Below are 21,745 nucleotides of genomic sequence, written 5' to 3'. Positions count from 1 at the left end.
ATATTACACCAATATCTTTGATGATAATTCTATGACTACTGAGTGATCAAATAACATATAGACACCTCAAAGTAATTGATAGTCAATGGGTAATAAATGAAAATTGTTCATCTCAGAAGCAAAAGTAGTTATCAAACAAATAAGATCCCATAGTAAATATATGTTCTTAAAGTTTTTTTTTTTTGGCATTTTAGATATTAACCAAGGTAATATAATATTATTGGCCAAAGTAATACCATGTAATTCTTGGGATGTAGAATATCAAAATTGATCAATTGTAAGTTCAAAATATAAAAGAATTTTATATATGCTAAAATCTTGTTCAAACAAACATTTTTGTAATGTTTTTCAGTAAATTTGTTTATTTTTCGTGGTGGCAACGATGCCCTCTTCGACATATACGATGCCTCTGTGTTTATCTCTCTACATTTGCATAAAAAGGGAAGCACCTTTGTTAGTTTTTTTATTTTTCTTTTTTTATGCCATATTGAGTGCCTTGAAACTTTAAAGTAAAAGGCTTCATCATGTCGGCAACAGGACTTCACAAATTGTAATCATATATGATAGTAGAATTTTGAGTTAATTAATTTGTTATATTGATATGGAAGACTTGTTGGTGGCTCTATTTGATGGGGAAAAAAGTGGATCACCCAACGCATAGAGTTAAAACACCCAAATCCAATAGTAAGCCAAGCCTCGGCGAACGTGATCTCGGTAAGCATGGTCTCGGCGAACGTGATCTCGGTAAGCATGATCTCAGCGAACATGGTCTCGGTAAATATGGTCTCAGCGAGCATGGTCTCGGCGAGCGTGATCTCGGTCTCGGCTAAGCAAAGCTTGATTGACCTTGAGGCCAAAAAAGACCTAATCAGAAGCTGAGACCAACCCCAACTCCACCGAAAGTCAAGCTTGTCTTTAAATCGGAGCGTCGTCTGCATAAAGAAAGGGTCACCAAATCCACCATATTCAGGATCAAATCCCACAGTCTCCGCCATAACAGCTGTCAAATTTGAATCTTTACAATCTCAACCGATTGCCAGCTTGTCTGAAATTCTGTGCCATCTAAGGTAATTTATTTAACCCCAGATTTGCGCAATCACATCCGATGGCGAATAACCGCCACACCTTCTCCTATAAGGAGGGGAGAACTCCGGGGAGAGAGGAACTTCTCCTCCTCGATAAAAAGATTTCTCCATTAAAATATCTATAAATCCTCTTTGACTTAAGCATCGGAGGGCTTTCGCCGGATCTTCCAGCCTGGACTTCTTGCAGGTCTGCCGAAGACAGCCATCCGCCACCGCCTGTGGCAAAAGCTCCTCCTTCTGGTTCGCAATCACCCCGGGTCCGATTTTCAGCAATAACACTATTTATAATTAATACAATAGGGAGGGGGTCAGAAGTATAAAATTAGTTTAAAGAGTGGAGGATATTTGGCTGTTTATATACTATCTTTCCATGTTAAATGACTCAGCTTCATATTAGAAGGCTTTCATTATGATGACTGGCACAACTTTACAAAGAATTTTGAAATACTTTCTCTTCTTCGTTAGAAAACTTACTTGTGGGTCTAGCTACAATTAATATAGGGTAGAAAACCGGATGAGTAAAAACATCTAAAAAATAGATTCTTATGTTTGTTTTCATTTACTGCCATATTAAGCAACTCAATTTACCATGCAAGGATTAATCATGATGACCGACATAAGTACGCAAGATAACAGTGGGAATTTAAAGCAATTATTTTTTCATATCAAAAGTTTACTCTTTACTCTAGTTATAAACAATATGAAATGGCAAGTGGCACAAGGATGACCCTATTTAAAAAGTTATGTATTTTTATCAATTTTCATTTCTTTTTGCCATGCGAAGCAACTCCTAGCTTTGCAATCAAAGGTTCAACTATCGTCAACATAACTTTACGTAACATTGTCATTGTACGTAGTGGTAGGATTTTAAAGCAAGTCACATTTTTTTTTTAAAATAAAGTAAGAAAGTCAATTCATTCTATTTGGCTAGGAGAACGATCCATGGATCTAACTATTGTTACCAAGGAGGGGGTTTCAAACTTGAAACTGTTTTAAAAAAGTTGAGGATATTTGTCGGTTTCCGTTTTCTTATGGCATGTTGACGGACGCATGGCTTCACGATAAAAGGCTTCATTATGATGATCGCTAACGTGATATCATGATGGAAATGATACATAATGTAAAATTTTGAAATATTTCACTTACTAGCTTGGAAAACTAATCCATGGGTCTAGCTACAATTAATGCACACAAGCATAAACTTATTTAGAGAGTCGAGTGTTTATAATTTGTCTGGTTTCTTCATTTTTTTTCTTTCATGTTAAGATCCTTAAAGTCTTGCAGTGCAAATTTTTAATAGAATGGTCAATATAATTATGAGAACCCGTGCGGGAGTATGTTTAGTCCCACATTCATTATTCGCCGAGAAGATTTTGGGTACTTATACAAGACTAAAAAATTCAAATAATATCTTGTAGCCAGCCATTTTAGATGAGGTCCAAGAGTTGTTACAATAACTTAACAAGAAGTTGTTGTTCAACATGATAGCAAACTTTTAAAGTAATTTACTTTACCATATGAGAATATTGACTTATCCAGACATGAATTTATACAGGGGGGAGGAAGGCACAATTTTGATCTTATTAAAAAATATTGTATTAATCAATTTTGATTTTTATTTGTTAAAATTAGCAACTTGTGGCTTTATGTTGAAAGGCTCCACGATGAATGCTGTCAAGACTTCGGTCCCCAGTGCTGAGCTGAAGGCTGCATGGGAGGGTCTTTGATATGTGCGGCGAGTGTTGCAGGCCAGATCCATTATTATGAAGGATGACTTGACTACTAATATAGGGTGGATCCAAAAGGGTTCGAGCGTATCAGGGTGGGACCATCCCCTACTTCATGACATTTGGGCTATGTGCAGGAATGGAAAAGCCTTATTGGCCAAGCATGTTTATTGGAAGGCCAATGGGCCGCGAATTGGTGGTCTCTTACGTGGCTAGTCATTCAAGCGACACTCTATGGATGCCGGGTAGAGAGCTGCCTAGGGCTCCCCACGATATTTTATTTTTAGATTTTATTGGGTGCGTCCGTACTCATGTACCGTGAGATATCCACCTAAAAAAAAGAAAAAAAGCTACCAAGACTTCGTATTTATACACTTTACCATTTTGGAAGTCTAAACTCATGGATCTCCGCATTGTCAATACAAGGAGAATAGGTTACAAGTAATTTTTAACACAAGGGAGGGGTGGAAATAAAAAAAATCCAGCAATTGTCTACAAAATAATTAATAAATTAATAAATCATATATTAGCAGAAAAATTCATCATTCTTTGTACCTTTTGCTGCCCAAACTCCATCCTTAATTAAAGTATTGTTCTTTTTATTGACAAAGGAGAATAAGATCCAAAGATATTATAATAATTCATTTTTTATATTTTCCAATGAATTAAAAATGTAACCATATTAGATATTCAACCATGCCAAATATTACCCTCCTACTCATAAGTGTAACCTGATTGGTCCTTTTGGAAAAGGTGAGTATTGCAAAAGATTATGAAGCTGCTGGAGATGCCAACCTTCTTTTTCATGTTTCTTAATGCTATATTAATCAAATTTAGAAAAATATTGTCTTTGGTTTCGTAGGGATAAAATGTCTATTTTCTAATAACATTGTAGTCCTGTGCATATTAATTGTAGACGAACGCTTTTTACTGGTTGTAGAAGATAAATTAACTCGAAGCATGTTGATGATGAAGAATCTTCTCCATCATCCAGGAAAAAATGTGGTAGGACACAATTGAGACACTCGATCATATGAAAATATATACATCAAATGGTAGCTTATATAACGATAAGGTCTTTATTTAGTCATGACATACCCTTATAGGGCTTACAGATTATTAACATAAGGTTATATCTACTGTGCAACATAAATTATATGTAAGACTCCCTTAAAAAAAAGATAAGCATAGATTTCTCAAATACAAATCTACAAGCATCATCACCAATGCACTATATTTGATTGTGCAACGATGCAAGTTTGGGCAGATGTCTACATTGCTAAGTAAAATGTTCGGAAATAAGTTTATGCAATACCAATTTTTGACCGATAATAGATTATTCTTTCTCTATCAAAATATTAGCAGACAGTACTAATAAGATAATTCTAAAAAACAGATATAATATAGTATAATTATAGACCTGCATCATTATTTTGAACCTCTTACTTTTTAAGTTACATGGATTTATATTCCATGCAAATGAAATAGATTCTAAAAATAGTTCTGAAAACAAAATAAAAGTATCATAATTTGAAATAAATAAGAAACTCGCTGTGATATTCAATTGCATATTCCTTCATGATATGTTGTAATATTCGATTGCATTTTCTTTTCTGATGTACCATGTTACTTAATGGCATTGTTTTTTAAATATACAATAATATTAAATTGCACCTCATCTTATAATTATATACAAGAGATATTTGATTACTTCTTTTTTTTCAAATACATTATTATATTTTATTTCTTTTACAATTGAGAGATTTTTTTGGAGTTAAAACAAATATAATTTTGTCAAAAAAAATGATAAACAGAACCAATTCAAGAATATTCGAAAAATTTTAGACTACTTTTCTAATACGTTATAATTTATTTTATTTTCAACTTTACCGGATGTAATTAAGGTAAATGCCGCAATCAGCTGTTATATTCGCCGGTTTGTGAGAGCAGTAACATCTCCCATGCCTCGCACCGACACGGCTCTGGGCACCGACCGGAAGCGGCAGCGGACCGATAAAATAGCTGAAATTTCTAAAATGCCCCTCCCACGTGGGAAAAGACCTGGGCGATATATAGCGTGCGGTCTGTTGTTTCTAACGTTCGGCTCTTCGGACGCGGCAAGAGGGGAGAGCCGGCGGTCTTCTAGAGAGCGGCCATGGAAGAAAAGACCCCAAGCTTCAAGAATCCGATCTGCAGAGAGTACCAGGGCTACAAGAAGAAGGTATGTGGAGCGAAAAAACAATCTTTTCTTGATTAGATTCCTCAGAAATTCTAGAATTGGTGATTTCTCTCCCTTTCCTTTTATTTATCGTGGAATTCACGGAAAACCCTAGGGTTTTTTTCTTTCTTTCTTTCTTTTTTTTTTCTAACAGGGTGATGTCTTCTTCTAACGGTAAGGTTCACTTGGTGGCGTCGAGTTGTTTGGGCACCGAGCTCGCGTCTGGCTTTGCTGATCACAGCGGCTATGGAAGAGAAGACCCCAATCTTCAAGAACCGGATCTGCAGAGAGCACCAGGGCCACAAGAAGAAGGTACGTGGGGAGGAAAAACAATCTTTTCGTGATTAGATCCCTCAGAAACCCTAGAATTGGTGATTTCTTTCCCTTTGCTTTTATTTATCGTGGGATCCACGGAAAACCCTGGTTTTTTTCTTTTCTTTTTTTTCTAACAGGGTGATGTCTTCTTCTAACGGTAAGGTTCGCTTGGTGGCGTGGAATTGTTTGGGCACCAAGTTCGCGTTTGGCTTTGACGATCACAGCGGCTATGGAAAAGAAGACCCCAAGCTTCAGGAACCCGATCTGCAGAGAGTACCAGGGCCACAACAAGAAGGTACGTGGAGAGAAAAAACAATCTTTCCTTGATTAGATTCCTCAGAATTCAGAAACACTAGAATTGGTGACGTCTTTCCCTTCCGTTTTATTTATCGGGGGTCCCACGGAAAATCCTAAGTTTTTTATTTTTTTTTGCCTAACTGGTTGATGCCTTCTTCTAACAGTAACCCTCCGTTTGGGGGTTATGGGGAGAAAAGAAAAGAAAGGAAAACTTTAATGAGGAGGGAAAAGAAAAGAAAGGAATAGAATAGACTTTCCTCTTCTCTTATTTGGGAGTTTTAGGAGGGAAGAGAAAGTACTTTTCTTCCTCTTATTTGGAAGTTTGGAGGAAAAGAAAAGAAAACATACCTTTTTTAACACTTTTACTAAAATACCCTTATTATAAAAGGGGCATGCTTATGAGTAGAGGTGTAAATGAATTGGGTCAGACCGGGTCATGAGTGACCCCGACCCACTCTGGATCCTTGTTTAGGTCCTAATTTTAGACCCACACCCAACCCACTAGAAAATTAGGTTGGGTCGGGTTGGGTCCACGGCTCCAATTTTTGACCCAAAGAGTCGAAATTTCATTTTCTCTGATTATTCTAGCTATACTAATGTCTATTTGATAAATTTGGTTAAAGTAACCCAACGAGAAAGACTGGATATCCATACAATCAAATAAGCATACGAGATCTATACAATCAAATAAGCAAACAAGCATATCAGTTTTTTTTAGTTTTTACAACTTTTTCAAAATGACTTGTCCAAAATGAGAATGCTTAACTAATAAGTACAAAGTAAAATGAGGAGCAAGTTTTTGTATTTCTTCACATAGTATCACACAATGTGAGGAATCGTACAGTGTCATTCTTTCTCTATCGCTCCGGATATACCATAAGTCATCATTTTCATCGAGTATTAAGAGCATTAATATCATTGGAGGAGCAATTTCTTCGTCAACCCATTGGAACATTAGTGCCTTCAGAAATACTTAACAATAATAGGTTCTATCCATACTTCAAGGTAAAATATTTTTTATTTCAAATACTTTATCTAAATTTTGAAGAAAATATGCATATATTCATCTAACATGTATATGTCAGGATTGTGTGGGGGCAATTGATGGGACACATGTCCGTGTGAAAGTGTCCAATAAGGATGCTCCGAGGTATCGTGGTAGGAAGGGTTACCCGATGCAAAATGTGTTGGCTGCTTGTTCATTTGACTTAAAATTTACATATGTTTTGCCTGGTTGGGAAGGGACTGCATTCGACTCGAGGATAATAAAAAATGTGCTTACAAGAGAAGATAAGCTGCATATTCCTACTGGTAAGTTTTTGCTAAATATAACAAAATAAATATAAGCATGATACTTATAGTATCATATAGTACTAAATTTCATTCTTAATAGGTAAATACTATCTGGTTGATGCGGGTTACATGCTAAGAAGTACACTTATCGCACCTTACAGAGGCGTGCGTTATCACTTGAAAGAGTATTCTACTCGAGCTCTAGAGAATCCTAGAGAATTGTTTAATCTTCGGCATGCATCATTACGTAATGCAATTGAGAGAGCATTTGGCATACTAAAGAAACGGTTTTCCATCATACGAAGCACAACTGAGCCCACTTACTCATGTGAGACACAAACAAATATTATTTTGGCATGTTGCATCTTGCATAATTATTTAATGGAGGTAGATCCTGATCAAAGACTTATTGATGAAGTAGATTAAGAGATTCTAAATCAGTCTCCAACTGAAGAAGAGTTTCACGCTCCAAGAAGCATGAATGAAGATACTGCACGAGGAGAATTCATTAGGGACTCTATAGCAGTTAAAATGTGGCTTGATTATGTACATAATAGGATTCCATAGGAGCTCTATGATGTGCTAATTAATTCTATATTTTCTTCAAACATATTTATTTTATTGTTGTATTGTGAACAATTTTCATATATGTCAAACTCATTGGAATTAGTTGTATATCTCGTTTTGATTTTATATATGTTGGCTTTATTAATGCAATTGATTGTAGTTCTTTTTTATATTATATTGAAGCACGTATCATTACACTCTCTTTTATGTTCATTGTCACATAGATATAACCAATGAACAATAAATCAAATCCAGGTGAAGGTAGTAAGAAGGAATACTTGAAATGGACTGCTCGTATGGATTACTTCTTAATCGAAGCATTACTTCAGCAACAACGAATGGAAAATAGGGATGATGGAACTTTCACAACAACTGCATATGATAAAGTGCTTAAAGAATTGAAGGAAAATCTTGAGATGGACTTGAACAAGAACCATGGGAAGAATCATATGAAAACTTTAAAAAATCATTTCAATGAGTGGTATGATGTGTTCAAGGCGACAAAATTTAGTGGTTTTTCTTAGAACTCAGTGACAAAGTTGTTGAGTGCTGATGTTGAAGTTTGGAAGCCATTGATAGAAGTATGTTTTCAAAATTAGTTACTTGGAATTCATTACTTTGTCTTGATTCTTAATTTAAAATATTTTTTCTTGTCCAAATTATGCTTATTTACTTTTTTCTTCTATTTGTATTAGGCAAATCCTAAAGTAGAAAAGTGGATGACTACACCTATTGAGAATTATGAGAACCTGTTAGAGTTATTTGCAAAAGATAGGGCAACAGAAGAAGGTGCCATCACAGCTAAGGAGAGACGAAGACAATTGGATGCTTCAAAGAGTGTGAATAATTTAGAGTCTATTCAAGATATTGATGAATTTGTTTCACAAAATGAAGTTACAATAGAGGGATTTGATAATTTTGATAATGAAGTTGATATGATGTCCATGGACCCGCCATTTCAAGCACCTTCTCAAAGTGAAGCATCCTCAAAAGAAAAAAAAAGAAAGTCTATAAAAGAGAGTGATGAACCATTTGAAGGTATAAAACATGCCATTACAGAAGTTGCTAATGCCCTCAAAGTAGGAAATGCTATTCTTGAGAAAGGAAATGATGTTTGGGAGAAAGGTCGAGCACATGTATATTCGGAGGAAGAAATTTTTAATGAATTGTTGGGCATTGGAATGGAGGGTGATTTATTTGATGAATCATACCTTTTTCTCACTAAACATCCAGATTGTGCAAGAATCATGTTTGACTGTCCATCTAGTAGAAGGAAGCACATTTTGGAGAAAATGATGAAAGACTCCTATGGTGGTTGATGCTTTGGAGAAAAAAAGGTATAACCTCTTAGCCCATTATAAAAAGTCTATATTAGTAGTAGTAAGAAGCAATGACTAATTTCTTTAGATAGCATTGAATGAACCTCTTATTTTACTTTATACTTATTTCAGATGTGGCTGGATAGTGGTTACTTTCTCTACAGTGAAAGCGAACATTTTGCAGGCCGCTTTGATGTATTTTTTTGTGGGCAAGTTTTATTAGTTAAGCATTCTCATTTTGGACAAGTTATTTTGAAAAAGTTGTAAAAACTAAAAAAACTAATATGCTTGTTTGCTTATTTGATTGTATAGATCTCGTATGCTTATTTGATTGTATGGATATTCAGTCTTTCTCGTTGGGTTACTTTAACTAAATTTATCAAACAAACATTAGTATAGCTAGAATAAACAGAGGAAATGAAATTTCGACTTTTTGGGTCAAAAATTGTAGCCGTGGACCCAACCCGACCCGACCTGATTTTCTAGTGGGTTGGGTCTGGGTCTAAAATTAGGACCCGAACAAGGATCCAGATTGGGTCGGGGTTACTCATGACCCGGTCCAACCCGATCCATTTGCACCTCTACTCATAAGCATGCCCTTTTTATAATAAGGGTATTTTAGTAAAAGTGTTAAAAAGGTATGTTTTCTTTTCTTTTCTCTCCAAACTTCCAAATAAGCGGAAGAAAAGTACTTTCTCTTTTCTTCTAAAACTCCCAAACAAGAGAAGAGAAAAATCTATTCTATTCCTTTCTTTTCCTTTCCCTCATTAAAGTTTTTCTTTCTTTTCTTTTCTCCCCAAAACTCCGGAGGATAAAGTTCACTTGGTGGCGTGGAATTGTTTGGGCACCAAGCTCGCGTTTGGCTTTGTTGATCACAGCGGCTATGGAAGAGAAGACCTAAGCTTCAAGAACCCGATCTGAAGAGAGTACCAGAGCCACAAGAAGAACGTATGTGGAGAGAAAAAACAATGTTTTCGTGATTCGATCCCTCAGAAACCCTAGAAGTGGTGATCACTTCCAACGGTAAGGTTCACTTGGTGGCGTGGAATTGTTTGGGCACCAAGCTCGCGTTTGGCTTTGTTGATCACACTGCTTGCTTTTGGAACATCTATCCTCATGGTCATGTAATCTTGCTCCCTATCTGGTTCGTGTCACTTCAGTTCTTCTTTGACCCCCACCCCAACAAGTTGTTGTTAGGAGGAAAAATAGAGTTGGATTGAAAATTTTTGATCTTTCTGTTCTTTCTGGGTTTGGTGCTTCTGAGAACCAAGAAACATATTAAAATTTCAAAATTTTCTTTCAAATTAGTAGTCAACACAGTATTCTAGAAGAAGAAATTTTGATTCTTATGGGGTTATTTCTACAGTAGGATGAAAATTAGACCTAAATTGGAAGTTCCCTTTTCCGTTTTTTCAAATTTTGTGCATATGTGGAATAAAAAGTCATGATGATGTTTTAGGATTTCTTGAACAAGTGATAGTTGGAAAATGGTTTTATGCTGGATTGAGAATCTTGTTACGTGAATTAAATTACATTTTTGCAGTTTTGAGATTGAGAGATTGGTTGTGTTCTGCTAAACAAAGAAGATAAATGAGGAAAGAAGAAAGAGTAAAGTGTACCTAAGCTTCAAGGTTGTATCTTTTTTTTTTTCCTTTAATGAAGGAAATATTGTAACAAGTGGGTAAACTCTAGTTAACGAGCATACGCAATATTATAACCAAATTATTGTCTAATAGGAAAGTAGTTAGTACAATAACAGAGTTAGTTATATACCATGCTTGTTCAAAAACCATTATGGGGGAGACATCTGTTACATGTTCATTTTTCTCTAACAAGTATTTCTGGAGATTGATTGCCCAAGGCCTCCAGTGGTATATAGCACATTTTGCTATGTCATCAAGGTGAAAGCTCAGTCCAACTATGGCCTGCTCATAGCAATTTGTGGTGCTTTTTTTGTTGATCATTTTTTTTAATGAATATTGATTTTATCATTCTACAAATATAATTCTATCCTTAGTAGTGTCAGTATCTGCAGTTATTCATTGGAAGGAAAGGTCTAATCTCAACAACATTTAACACTGGTCATACTTAAATTTTAGTGAAGAACCAGATGCTGCACAGTTTCAACCTTGTTGGGCGAATGCCAATTTTCTCTTTATTTTGATACCTCTCTTTCTCATAGCATTGCTATATGAGGAGTTTTGCAAAAGTGACCAGACAGCTGAACTTTTAGACATATCTACCCAATAATTCCATTCGATCATGGCCCATCAAAGTAACTAATGCTGCAATGCTTCTCTTTAGCTTTGCACCTTTATATTTTAGTATTACCTATTCTAGTCAAAATCCAATGATTCATTATCACTAAAATCTCAATTAACCTTCTCCACTCTCCTCACTCCTACGACATTAGTTTGAGGCTATGGAGGATGGGCAAGGATATAGGATACATAGGCGATACGGTATGGATATAACTGATAAAACAAATCTTGAAAAAAAGTAGGATATGATATGACTAGGATGCATATGCATGTATATATGTATATATACATGTGCGTACATATATACATGCGCATGCAAGTATACATATATACATTTATTTTGTACGTATGTACATGCATATATACATATTTATGTATATAAAAAAGTATCAATAAAGCATATAGTCTTATCAAAATAACAAAGTCCGTACTTTATATGGTAGCATTAACTTCTATAGGCTCATCGTTAGTCGTTATTTAATAAACCATAATCCATGCTTTCTATCTTAATATTAATATCACTAAGCTACAGAATTGACCCTCTCCTCCATTTTTGGAGTTATCATGAAAGTATATAAGGTGTATCAGATATTTTTTTTAAAAAAAATTTGGAAACATAAGATATTTAACATAAGTGTCGGACATGTATTTGAGAAGTACCTGAAGAGAATGGGTATCTGATATGGACACAATGCAGATTAAAAATATCCGTGATTCCTAGGTTCAAGGCTATAACCTCCATTCTAGGAAAGAACTTTTGTTTTTTTCCCCTTCCTAATTAATAAATTCTTCCCCACAAATTCTATATATATCACTTCCGTGGCAAATGTCTTTTTGGACTTAGAACACATTCAGGAACTTTTTACTGTCTAAGACTCTTAGTTATCCTTAGCTCTGCAGTATCCAATCCTCATGAGTTGCTTCCATGAATACTCATGAAATTCAATATCACATCCCCTCATAGTGAGCATCCATTTTTTTGATCTGAAACTGTCACTACACTCTACCTGATGAAGACTTTGATTATCATCCACAATCTATAATGGGCATCCAACCATGTTCTAAAATTGCCCTTCCCCCACCTTTGGATATTATACCTATAAACATTAATTTTGGTCATTACCCTGCTATTTCTTATTGCCTACAAAAAATATTACCATAAGAATGCTCAACCTACGTAACATTAATTAAAAATTATGAACAAGGATAAATGGGGAAATTGGACATAGCGACGTGTGCAAACTTCTTCAACAAGTCTGGTCCCAACTGAATTTTTTTAGAGAAACATGCCAACCTCAATGTCATTACTAACCCCTTTGGTTCAAGATTGAGACAGTTAAGACATTTCTCTGCTATCTTGTCTGGATAATTGAGTTCCCAACCATTTCTCTGAACATCCTAAACCAAATGACATCACCAACTATTTGATAGGAAGCTCTAGCCATAGATATTTATTTTGATTCCAGTTGAGGTGCTTGTCATGATTAATTGAAGTAAACTAAAGAAATTAATGCATTCACCAATCTCAAAGTTGTACCCCCCCCCCCAAAAAAAAAAAAAAAAAAAAAAATCGCTCAACCATCTCATTGGCCTTCACATGACCTAATGAATGACTAGTTGATGAAAAAAGACTAACTAGAATCAACTTGCTTAGTCCCTCTCTATTCATTAGTAATCCTTTGGGACCTATACTCTAGTATATTGAGACAAGAAATAATTCTCCAATTCCATTACGACTCAATCAATCAAGCCCCAAAACCATTATGAGCTGGCCCACATTATCCTAAACTCTATGGATTTTAGGATATCTGAGGTACATGCTTTAATTTATATGCCAAATACTAGTAAATAGATATGGAACCATTCAATTTTTTTGATTTGTTTAAATTTATAAGATAAGGAAACATCTGCTTTTATCACATTGATTTTGTGCATTGGATGCTTCCCCTTTCACTCTTAACTAACTACAGATTTTTCCCCCTCTTTTGCTATAATTGAAAAATTTATTGGATGACTGCATCATAACCTCTCAAAGGATCTTCTCCCTTTCCCACTTATTTCTTCCTAAGGAAGTGCTTTGCTACATAAACATTTCCACCATCTATACTATATCAAAGAGAAAAAAATGGTATTTTTGAAATCAGAGAATATTACTTGTAGATTCCATTTGTCATTTTTTAGACTGGAAATACCCTCCTATTTTTCTATAATCTATAACTTATCCCCCTCATTAATTCCTGTAGTTAAACAAAAAGAAAAAAATATTGAATGATTTTGGATTGTTGAGGGCAATAACCCAATAATGTGATCCAAACTGACATGAAGTAGAGGGTTTGGGTCTGAAAAATGGATCATATAAGCTATTGGGTGAGGTTTTGGTCCCGAAATCAGACCCTAATTACTATTGGATTGGGTTTGTATTTAGGTGGATTCATACTTGAAACCGGACCTGATTTTACGCACACGTGAACACATTTTTATCATAAAAAAAAATCAAGTAGACAATAGTCAAACTGCAAATGATCTTGTTACATCAAATTTCTATCCATGGCATATGAGTAAGGTACGCCGTACGGTTCCAATTTGGACCGGTTTGAACCGGTACCGATAGAGTTAAACGCGCGCGGTTCCTAGCGCGGGGAACCATGCGGGTGCCTTGCCCCGCGCATGGGCGCTCTTCCCCGTGGCTGAACTTTTTCAGTTCGCACCGGTACGCAGCGGAAACTGGTCGCCGGAACCGTTTTCCATGGCTGAACTGTACTGGTTGGCACTGGTACCAGTACGGTATGTGTTGAACCGGCCGGTATGGGCCGGTTTAACAGACCATGCATATGACTTCATGGCAAAAATGTTTATGGGCATGTAATGTATGGTTGTGGCTAATAGTTACTGCAAAAAGTTTAATCTTTACTATATATTTGTTGTAACTTAAACATTTATACTGAGGTTGATTATTGTAGATTCTTTTCTTTTTTGTCTCTTTTGGTTGCCGTGTAATAGAAGTAATAACATGGAGATATCCTCTTTTAGATCCATCTTTTGCTCTTTTTTAATATCAATTTTTACCCTCATGTTTCATAGTTCATGAAATAACATTTTGGGTACATGAAAAGATAGTCCAAAAGTGTAACAAATATGTTATTAAACATCGGATGACGACCCAATATATGACCTGATACCTGTTTTTCTTTCTTTCTTTCTTTCTTTCTCTATTTCTTTTCTTTTCCTTTTGTGTGGGGTTGGATGTCTGGTACTGGGTAGGGACATGGAATTTTAATCGAGTCTAGCTTTGGATCTGCATCTAATACGTATAGTTGGGATTTAGGAATGGATACGTGAAACCCAATCCAAACATAAACCATGGACACCCCTACTTTTGAAAACACAACCTGATAAAAATACAAAAAGACTTCATTACAAAAAAAGAAAATATTCTTCCAAATCAAGTCGTACTTGTGGAGATTTACTTTTTAAAACTGATTTGAAGAAAATAATATTTGATAAAATATGGAAGATTTTCGATTGCTTTTGAAAACCCAATTTGGTGTGTGTGTATATATAGTTAATAATTCTTTCAGGTCTAATCCTATTTGTTAATAATCACTTCAAAAATATATTGTCGTTTTTTCTAAATGTTCTCTTTTATAGTTTGTAGATAATGTAGCTTACAATTTTAGTTTCATTTTTTTCGTGAAACATGCATTGCACGTGCCTTGTAGCTAGGGAGTGTTATAAAATAAATTTTGACCAAGTAGGGAAAAGGACTATAAAGTTATTCCTTAAGAGCTTGAGTACTTATTGATATTACGCATTTTATGCATGTGTTTCTTTCTACTTCTAACTGGTTTCTTCTTTTTAAAAAAGTCAGAGGACATTAGATAAGCATATACAAAAAAAAAGATATATGAAAACTGGCAATATGGTCACTTTGAATATATCTTCAGTTTCGTACTAGAAAATACTATGTGAACATTCTATATTCCTGGTGATTAGCAACTATACATTGCAGTGTTTCATGGGCTAATTATGCAAGGTGTGTGTGTAGTGGAGGTATACTTTAACAACCTTTTTTGTTCAAATTTCATCATTATCAAGGTATGTTGTCTCGGTACCGGGCCTCGTATCGGTGCCACCCTATTACTGTATCGGTACTTCCGGTATGGAGGCCAGTTTAGCGTATCGAGTGTCAGTACGCCCTCTATTTTGTGTACTGGTTTGGTATGGTATGCCTCATATCATCTGGTATGGTACGATATGGCATACCTTGATCACTACATTGTTGCTACGAGGAAGAAATAATGAGGGAATGTAAATTGGATATGGTTTCCGCTGAGGTATTCATGAGTTCCGAACATCTAAATGCAGGGCAAAGTCCAAGATATTGAGTTAAAGGGTGTGCGGACAGCATAGATCAACTATGCTGGGACCCCAAGCATCCTGATTTAGTCGCAACTGCAGCAGGGGACAAGACTGTATGTCTTTGGGATGCTTGTAGTGAGTAAATTTATCCTAATTTCAATAAATCAGACACTATTTGGACTGCTTTATTAGTGTCATGCCCAAAGCAATGCTTAAATTCATGATTCCTGCTTTGTGCTTTCTGCATCAAGGTCTTTTTTCATATGAATGCAACCTATTTCCATTTTGTTTATCGTTAACTTTTCTTTATAACTTTTGAGTATTAGAGACTAATGTTGTGTATTCACATATGCATTCATGTGAATTTTCTTGTGTTTCATATATTTCTGTATAATCTGTTTTTCTTCTTAACTTTACCATAGTAGGTCAACAGTTCTACCATTTTACATTCAAGGAGTTACTTGAGGTGTGATGTCAGTAAATTTGCTTGATGATATGTTGTATCTATTGAAGTGTTGATAGGTTCTTAAGCAGTGTCTGAATGTAATGTATTAACTTAAATGACTAGTATAAGAACCTTTCTACTTCAGTGCTGAGAATAGGAGCTATTTCTTCGTTGTTCAGGGAACTGTATTAACTTAAATGACTAGTATCCTAAAATCTCTCCTGATAGAATTTTGTTTTCTTTCAGCAGTTACAGTTGAGGTACTGGCTTATCAATCTCTTAAGGTGCTTCACACCTTGGTGGGTTATACAGCAGGTTGCTATAATATCGCAACTGATCCCATTGGAAGGTGATCAAGATATTCTTATTTAAATTTTCTTTTATCTGCATCTCATTCTTATATCTACAGTTTGTGACAGTGGGTTTTTTTAATGGATGAAAGAAAATAGAATCATTACAAAAAGAAAAATGCTAGGCACTTTCTTCCTTTCACTGAGTTTATGCTTTGGCCTCATTTCATTTTTCATTCACATTGAGCAGAACATGCCCACGTTAGTTCTCAGACCAGGAAATACTAAAATTAGTACCTCGCTTTTTGGGGAGGTGATCAAAATATCGCTAGAAGAAGTTCCCATGTTTTGCACGAACATCAGCTGTCTCAAATTCAAAATAGAGTTGCATTTACTTGAACTTCGCCAAGAAAATGGTAGCATTTTATTCTTCTGAAACTCCGTGAAATAATAAACATATATTTCGTTTTAAAGTCTTGGTTGTATTTCATTTTCTGCTCAGTCGCTTGAGAACTTGAATATATATTAGTTGCCACTAAATTCAAATGTTCATTCTCATTGTGTACACTTGGTCCTAAATGAGCTTTCTATTTTAGGTTGCGTCCATAATGAGGTTTTATGTGCACCAACTGCAAACTTTTGGAGTTGGGTTGGAAAACAGTATACAGGGGCAGTTGCAAACCAAGGTTAGGATTAGGATTCCTGGATTCTGATGATCATCATGATTCCATCCCTCAACAAAATTATTAGGCTAGGACTTTAGCCAACTGAAGCAGAAATTTAAATGCCCAGCCGAAAGCTTGACTGTTTAAATTTGGGATCCACCACTTTTGGATCTGTAATTGTTTTGTTTGGCATATGAAATGGCAACTCCACTGTTAAGGCTAAGTTTGCTTTGGCTGTATGCTTTGTTCAGCCCAAAATTCTTTCTAGCCTAAAATTTAGCCCAGGCAAGACCAGTTCACATGACAATAGAATTTAGACTTCCTCTGTCATGGCTTTTAGTATTTGAAAAATAAATGGTAAATGTTTTTAGTCATGGGAAACCCCACTATAATGTTGTACTAGTTGAGATCATTCAGAAAAAGGTAATTGAAATCTGTTGCTTCTCAACGCTATACATTTCTAAGATATCTTGTTAGATTGCTAGGTAAAATTGGGATATAATTCTTGTCATTGTGTTTTTGTCCAGTCTAAAATTTGGAACTTTCATTTCATTAAGTATTCTTTCTATAATATTGTCAATTTGAGCTAAAATTTCCAAACATCTCTTTGTTATTTGACACATCTTAAACTATTGAAGACTAAAGGTTGGCTGTTGGACACTGTAGCAAATTCCGTAAGGTTACTTAACAGCAGTGATTAGAACATACAACTCCCTAGGAGACGATGTATGTGCTTTCACTTTCACTATGAGGAGGCTTGTTTCTAGATGTGTCTGCATATGGCCAGCATCTGTTGAATTTTCAGAAAGGATCCAACACAGCATGAATACGATCCTTTTCAACTATGTCTATGATTATAGAAACTTTTCTGTTGGAAGCGCTGATTCATTGGTCAGCCTCTGGGATATTTCAGAGATGTTGTGCGTCCAAACAATCACAAAGCTTGTGTAAGCTTCTCTGACTCCTCATTTCTTTAGGCATTCTACAAGTTTTTCATCAAAACAAAGCTGCTTGAACTAAATATTAATTCAAGCATTGATATCAGAGCCATCTGGAGTTAAAAACATCTCGTAAACTTGAATTATTATCTACATGGAAGCAAGACAAAAGCTGATGAAGTTCTATGGGAAATTGCTTTTTAGCTGCATGTCATAAGCTTTTCTATATAAGGCATTGTCTACATTTCAGATAGCCTGTGAGAACCGTTAGCTTTAATTACACCGGAAAATATATTGCTTCAACTTATGAAGATCCTTTTATCGATATTGTCTATAGCCACTGGGAACCTTTGTCTCTTGGCTTTGTTTTTGGAATTTTTGGTGAGCAATAGTTTGATTGATAATCTTTTCCCGTCTCTAGTACAGTGTTCAGACTGGATGGTAGGTGCATTAGATCTTCCGTAAGGCTGCAATGAACAGTGTGGAGTGGAACCCTAAATATAATTTGCTGGCATATGCAGGAGACCATAAGAACAAATACCAAGCTGACGAAGGTTCGCTTTAATGTGTCCTTTTTCTTTTCCTTTCACCTTTTCACTCTGTTTCTGTTTGTATTTTTTCCCCAAATCTAGGAGAACGAATGGTTGCTTCTTGAGTTTTCTAGGGAAGAAGGGGAGGGAAGGATGCAAACAAGCAGTGTCAAGCTGAATGCCTGAATATCAGGCTGCTTGGTTCCAGGGGTGCTGGCTCCAGGGGTGCTATGGATTTAGGTCAACCTGAACCAATTTTGTTGGGTTGGTTTTGTTCTGGTTTTAGATGGATTGGGTCATTCTAGTGCTGATTTTTTTTCGAAACCTGGTTGGATTAGGTCTGGTCCAGGTTGAGGGGTTGGGTAGCTTGACCCAACCTGATCCACGTATGCAAACTATTTGTTGGATTGGAGTTTGTGAAATTGGAGAATTTCCTTCATTATTATTCTCTTTTACTTTCCTTTCCATTTTGCATGGGTTGATGATTAAATATGTGCTTGTTCTTGTATTATACATCTGCATAATCTTAGGGTCATCTATAACTCTTCCCCTGTATATCTCTGAGATTCTCTATTGACTTTTTGTCGTATAAAAATAAGGTTGTGGTTAAATTGATAGACATGGAATTTTTCTTTATTTGTTAGTTTGTAATTTGTATTAGACAGTTTATAACTTTATATATTTTTTCTGTTTTTATAAATTATTAGGTTGTTAGTCTTGGATTTTTTTTTTTGTTATTTTTTTTTTTGCTAAGCTAAGCAATTCACACTGTTTTAATATGAATGCATCCACAAAAAAAAAAAAAAAAAAAATGTCCCGGAAGGCCCCTAGAGCAAGCATCAAGTCGAATTGGCGTATATAATCCGAGTAATGAGTCACGAAGGATGCCATCCAATTCGTAGCTCTGATCGCTTCGTGGTAGGTTCGTCTTGTAACGAATGAGGTGACCCCTCTCATTACTCCAAAAATCCTATACCAAATACCTCATCCCCTCGGCCTGCTTCTGGATCCAACTGGTTATCGTAGCAGAGGTGCCTCTTAACTAAGTAGAGTTAGCTCACAGAGTGCGCTGCATATGGTTGATGCCTGCTCAATCAGCCTTCAACTTCGCTCTTGGGATTGAGGTGTTAAAAATTGGACTTCCGTCGGCTGCTATGAAACTGAAGTTCGAGCCTTTGACCATAAATCCAGCTTCGCCTCTGCAGCTACTGTCCAATGCAGTCGTCAAAGTTAAGCTTGAGAAAATTCGGAGGTGGTGGGTTTCCAAGAGATGAATACCATTTGGGATGCTGCAAGAGTTGAAGAGTTCCATGTGCCTCGAGTTGTTAAAAGTTTTTTAGCAACATATGAATGGGTGATCTTAGTAGCTTAGACTGTGGCTCTCTTCAATATGAATTTTGGCAGCTGACAGCTCTCTTCGAATATCTAGATATTCTGGGTCAGCCATATATATGATAGGCCACATGAGTAGTTGTAATAGTGACAGATTTGGATGGCATTATGATAGAACTGAAGCACCTCCTAAGGGACGCCGGCCAGTCTCCACACTCAAACTGCTCTCACATTGAAAGAGGATATTGTCGATACACCACCTCGCAGTTCGGGCAAGTTGGTGGAATGCTTGGCCTCAGTCTACTTAGAACATCCTTGGTTTGAAGACGATCCCATGTTAGCTTTCAAATAAATAGGGCAATTCTCGGATGGACACCAAGCCTCTAAATTCAAACGTAATTCCTTTCGCCCCTGTGCAGGCTTTCCCTTGGAGAGATGATCCTTAGTCTTGAGTTGCAAGTAGATGTCTAAGGGAACACTGTGCCCGGGAATCACGAGAGGCTTCATCTGTTATTTTTCCTTATCATATTCTCTGATAACTTCATCTTTTCCATGTATTTTGGCTAAGCTTCATTTCTGTTATTGGGTTGGGTCGGGTTGGGTCCTGACATTGGTTGGCTTGGTTCCTATTCCAAAAATGAAGAATCAATTGGGATTGAATCGGGTCCCTTTAAGCCAAACCAACACGACCTATGTGTACCCTAATTGGCTTGGCTCTGTATATTTGAGCATCTGCTCGAGCTTAAGTCGAGCTTCAGATAAAATGATCAACCTCAGCTTGGCTAATCTCTGAGCCAAGTGACATAAGCTGGAGGGTGTAGCACAAACTTTAGAATTATCCAACGGAACTGCAAAAGACTAAAACAAACTCTATAATAAAAGTACATCTAATCATAGAATTTTGAATGTGATTATCAATTTGAAAACTAAAAATTAAGAATTTGGATGCTAAGAAAAACTAGAAGGGATAAAAATGGCTACACGGATGTCTTCGAGACAATATGACTAAGGACTCTACCAAGTAGCTGCTGCATTGCCAATCCCAGGGTTGGGTCGAATTCACCGTATGGAAAGGGAACAATAGAGTAGAAGAGAAGCTTTATTAATTTTTCCATTTTTATCAAAAGAGAGCACACAGGGGTATTTAACCATTTATAGTGATGGGTTCCCCAAGACACTGAGAAATCATATTTTCCTATGGAATCAATTTTTCTAAAAAGAAAATAAAGGATAATAACAAAAATATGTTTTCTATGTTCAATAAATTAACAAGTGTTTTGAAAAGAGAAATGAGAAAAGCTGACCAAAAATCTGAAAAATCATTCTTAATTCTATAAGACTGCGGAATGGCATTTCATAATTAGGTGAAACTTCAGCAGCAACACATCAACACAACAGGAATTCAAATAGAATGGTAATTTAAGATGCTTTGGAAAGCAATCTTGATGTCAGATATTTTGGCAGTGGTTTGAGCTTGGAAGATGATTGATGTGTGATGCACTGCAAATTTGATCTATTATTGTCTTATTTGCAAGACACTTACAAATCAAATGTCACATCTTACATTCATTAAGCCTGAGAGATGTTCAGGAGGCCGCCAGGCGTGGTCCGGATAGGGATGAAATAGCCTTCAACCGAGCATGTATTTAAATAAAATAAATAATACAATATATAAATATTTTAAAAAATAAATAATATCATAAACCGTTTACGTGGCGAATCACTCTGAATGTATCATGTAGGCCAAAGAGAAAAAATTGCTTCGGACATTCTGGGACCTTTTATGTTTTAATTTTATTAATTATATCCATAATCATATAGTATGAAATACCTATTTTAGTATTATAAAAAAAAAGCTGACCTCATCAAGTCATGCATGTAATTTTTCCCTCTGAGGCATGGATAGCAAAATGGTTCAATTTCTGTGCTTCTACCACTAAGATTTCATTCTTGGCATGTGCTTCTGGTTCTATCATAATATCTGTAATACATTTAAATCTTTATTCAACTTGCTAAGTCTTAGACTTCATATAATTTAATGTTAGTGCTTTCACCTGCTCTGCTGTTACCCAGGAAAAAAAAAAAAGGAATTATAAAATATAAG

General features: G+C 35.8%; 1 protein-coding gene across 50 annotated transcripts; it reads left to right on the top strand.

Annotated features, from left to right (window-relative positions):
- The first annotated feature begins 4,833 nt into the window (after positions 1-4,833).
- On the top strand, positions 4,834-18,769 carry LOC103710663 (uncharacterized). 50 transcript variants are annotated; one of them, XR_016399385.1, is made up of 9 exons: positions 4,834-5,033; positions 5,210-5,342; positions 5,508-5,640; positions 7,758-8,083; positions 8,198-15,576; positions 16,136-16,235; positions 17,508-17,788; positions 18,206-18,333; positions 18,412-18,769. XR_016399385.1 is itself a non-coding variant. In XM_088716405.2 (5 exons), the coding sequence occupies exons 1-5, from the start codon at positions 4,849-4,851 to the stop codon at positions 18,222-18,224; spliced, it is 570 nt and encodes a 189-aa protein (XP_088572531.2). In that variant the 5' UTR covers positions 4,834-4,848; the 3' UTR covers positions 18,225-18,769. The 50 variants fall into 50 exon arrangements, 5 of the variants coding, with proteins under 5 accessions (XP_088572531.2, XP_088572532.2, XP_026661872.4 ...); XR_016399395.1 differs by lacking the exon at positions 17,508-17,788 and having other exon boundaries at positions 8,198-8,839; XR_016399387.1 differs by lacking the exon at positions 17,508-17,788 and having other exon boundaries at positions 16,133-16,235; positions 18,444-18,769.
- The last annotated feature ends 2,976 nt before the right edge of the window (positions 18,770-21,745 follow it).

This window comes from Phoenix dactylifera, chromosome 2, assembly GCF_051530095.1.
Source record: "Phoenix dactylifera cultivar Ajwa chromosome 2, Ajwa_hap1_PhDact_Kaust_v1.1, whole genome shotgun sequence".
Taxonomy (NCBI): Eukaryota; Viridiplantae; Streptophyta; class Magnoliopsida; order Arecales; family Arecaceae; genus Phoenix; species Phoenix dactylifera.
This window is presented reverse-complemented; position numbering and strand designations above follow the sequence as displayed.